Genomic DNA, 2,707 nt, shown 5'->3' with positions numbered 1-2,707 from the left:
TTTTTTTTTTTTTTTTTTTTTTTGTCCTTTTTGAGACTGGCTGCACTGCGCTCAGCCAGTGTGCGGCCATCCCTATATAGGATCCGAACCCGCTGTGGGAGTGCTGCTGTGCTCCCAGGGCCGCACTCTCCCGAGTGCGCCACAGGCTCGGCCCAGATTTCTGCATTTTTGACCATGTTTTTATGTGATTCTTATGCAGGGGGACATAAACCATGTACTTCTCTAAAAACTACCAAGAACTCTTACATGATTGGTACTCAGACTGGAAGAATTAGGACTAAGAGGTAACAGGCAGAATTAATTGTTAGCTAATAACTAAGTAGAAAAATCTCCCTAATTCTCAAAAAAAGAAAAAAAAAAAAGCAAGGTATTAATCTTGTCAATTAGGGCAGCAGTCAATTAACGATCACCACAAAAAGGGAGGTGAGAGCCAGACTTGCAACAACAATTTTCCCAGGCATGCAGCATCTAGCCAGGGATCATTCTCAGCACTGACTTGTCCAGCGCCCTCAAGATTGTGTATCAGCAGGTATGATGGCTATATACAAAAGTCTGACTCCAGAAATCTGCAGGTACTTAGAACAACATGCATCAACTCTGTGTCTGCACCAGAAACCAAGGCCTAGATCTGCATCTGTTGAGTATCAACAATTGTCAAGTAGACTGCCCAGTTTTTTCAAAATTCTTGTTACATTTTCTTAATTTATTTCCAGCACACATGCTTCCCATCACAGGGTCTCATTCACGGTCTTCTCTTCTCCACTTGTTAACCTCAGATCCAAGGCTCAGTCTTCTACCTTTATATCCATCTATACTCATTCCTAAGGTGACCTCATCAAGCTCAGATTTATAGCTTGAAATGCACTCTATACACAGTGACATTATCTAAATATACAACTTTGGGCTGTCACTCTCCTCAATTGAATACCTGACTTTTCCATCAATAATTATATTTAAGTTAACATTTTAAAAATTAATCTCATTTGATCTTCAGTTCTGCTCCTTCTTCAATTCAGTAAATGTCACAAGCATATATTTAATTGCTTAATTCCTTAAGCTTATCTTTTAAACTCTCTAACCCTCATGCTGACATGCATGAGATGTCAAATCTACTTTCAAAATGTATTAAATATCTGACCACTGCTTTATAACTCCACCACTAACACTATACTTTAAAGCCACCATTATCACTTACCTAGATGACTAAAATAGTTTTGTAGCTACTTACTTATTTTAGAACAAATCAGAATGTGCCACTCCAGGCACTTTGATAGCTCCCCATTACACTTAGAATGGAAATCCAAAAACTTATGTAGGGCCAGAGGGTTCCATGTGATCTGACCACAGGCTACCTCTCCAAGGTCATTATTTGCCACTCTCCTCTTAATTCATGCCATTCACACTAGCCATCTTGCTGTTCCTACAGAAAGTCATGTAAGTTTCTGCCTTCTTTTTATAAATCATAGAGTAGATTAACATAAATATCATGATAAACTATGAAAATGAATCAGCACTTATTTATAAATCATACAGGCAATCCTATATTAATTCAAGTAAATAACTAAAATTTGAATTCAATCAGTAATAAAGCAAAGCTCTAACTGTAGAAATGATAGCCTATTTGGTCCACACTCATAGCCATCAAATTAAGCATTAAGAGTACAAATCTTGTGGGCTGGCCCCCCATGCCGAGGGTTGCGATCCCCTTACAGGTCAAAAAAAAAAAAAGAGTACAAAACTTGCTGTATGCAAAAAACAGTTTTCTATATTATTAAGATTAATTAAATAGACGATCTAATTTAAAATTTGAAATGGCTTTCAGCTTCTAAAAGTTATATGTTTGCATGATATTCCAAACTGAAAAAGTAATCTAAATTTCTTAATCTTTAATTTTCCAATTAAAATGCGTTACTCTGTAATATTTCATAATGAGAAAAAGAGTACTAATTTATAGTGTTAATTCACTTTGGCACTTTGTGTATTTATAATTTTAAAAGTTTTTACATTGAGTCCCCAAACTCAAAAAGTTAGAGCCTTGACAAAACTTATACAATTGAAGCCTTCCCTTCCTAGTCAACTATGATGTTCTTTGAATACCTAGTGAAGCAAAAAATGATTATAGCAGTACTATATTTCTTACCGTTCACTTGGAAGATGTGAGTCTGATAGACTTGTTCATAGCCATCTGCATAGCAGGTGTAATTGCCCATATGAGTTGTAGTAACCTTAGTAATATACAAGGACCCATCATCTCCAAAGTCCTAAAGGAAAAAAGTAAAATAAAATAAAATAAAACAGAGTGTTTGTATTTAAAATGTATTTTAACAATTCCACTTTTTTTTAAACGGTGTATTCAGGAGTTAAGAAAATAGATTAAAGAAAGTATAGTTTTAATATTAACAAAATGATCATTGTTAGGCCTGTAAATATGGAAGACCCACAATTACCATATTCTTAAAATATGTTTTCTTTAAAAAGTGTGATGTCACTCATGTATATAGTTTTTTTATACTTATATTTAATATATGAATGTATGTATCAAGTGACTTAATTTCCATGTTTGTTCTAATTTAGTTTACATTTTTTAAACTGATAAAGCTAATAACATGTTTTTCTTACTTATAACTAAAATAAATAGCTGCTAATTACATTCTTCACACTTGTAATTATCCACTTTTATATTATTTAATTATGTATTTACCAAGAA

At 33.9% G+C, this 2,707-nt stretch overlaps 1 protein-coding gene across 1 annotated transcript in view; it reads right to left on the bottom strand.

Moving 5' to 3' along the window:
* LOC103606383 (follistatin-related protein 5-like) overlaps positions 1-2,261 on the bottom strand; it is a gene marked incomplete at both ends in the record, with an annotated part of 71,772 nt that extends 69,511 nt beyond the window's left edge. Inside the window, one exon of the mRNA XM_008590987.1 lies at positions 2,141-2,261. Within this exon, the coding sequence (XP_008589209.1) occupies positions 2,141-2,261 (121 nt within the window). The remainder of the gene's footprint in view (positions 1-2,140) is intronic.
* Between the last annotated feature and the right edge of the window lie 446 nt (positions 2,262-2,707).

This window comes from Galeopterus variegatus, unplaced genomic scaffold (genome assembly GCF_000696425.1).
Source record: "Galeopterus variegatus unplaced genomic scaffold, G_variegatus-3.0.2 Scaffold6541, whole genome shotgun sequence".
Lineage (NCBI taxonomy): Eukaryota > Metazoa > Chordata > Mammalia > Dermoptera > Cynocephalidae > Galeopterus > Galeopterus variegatus.
This window is presented reverse-complemented; position numbering and strand designations above follow the sequence as displayed.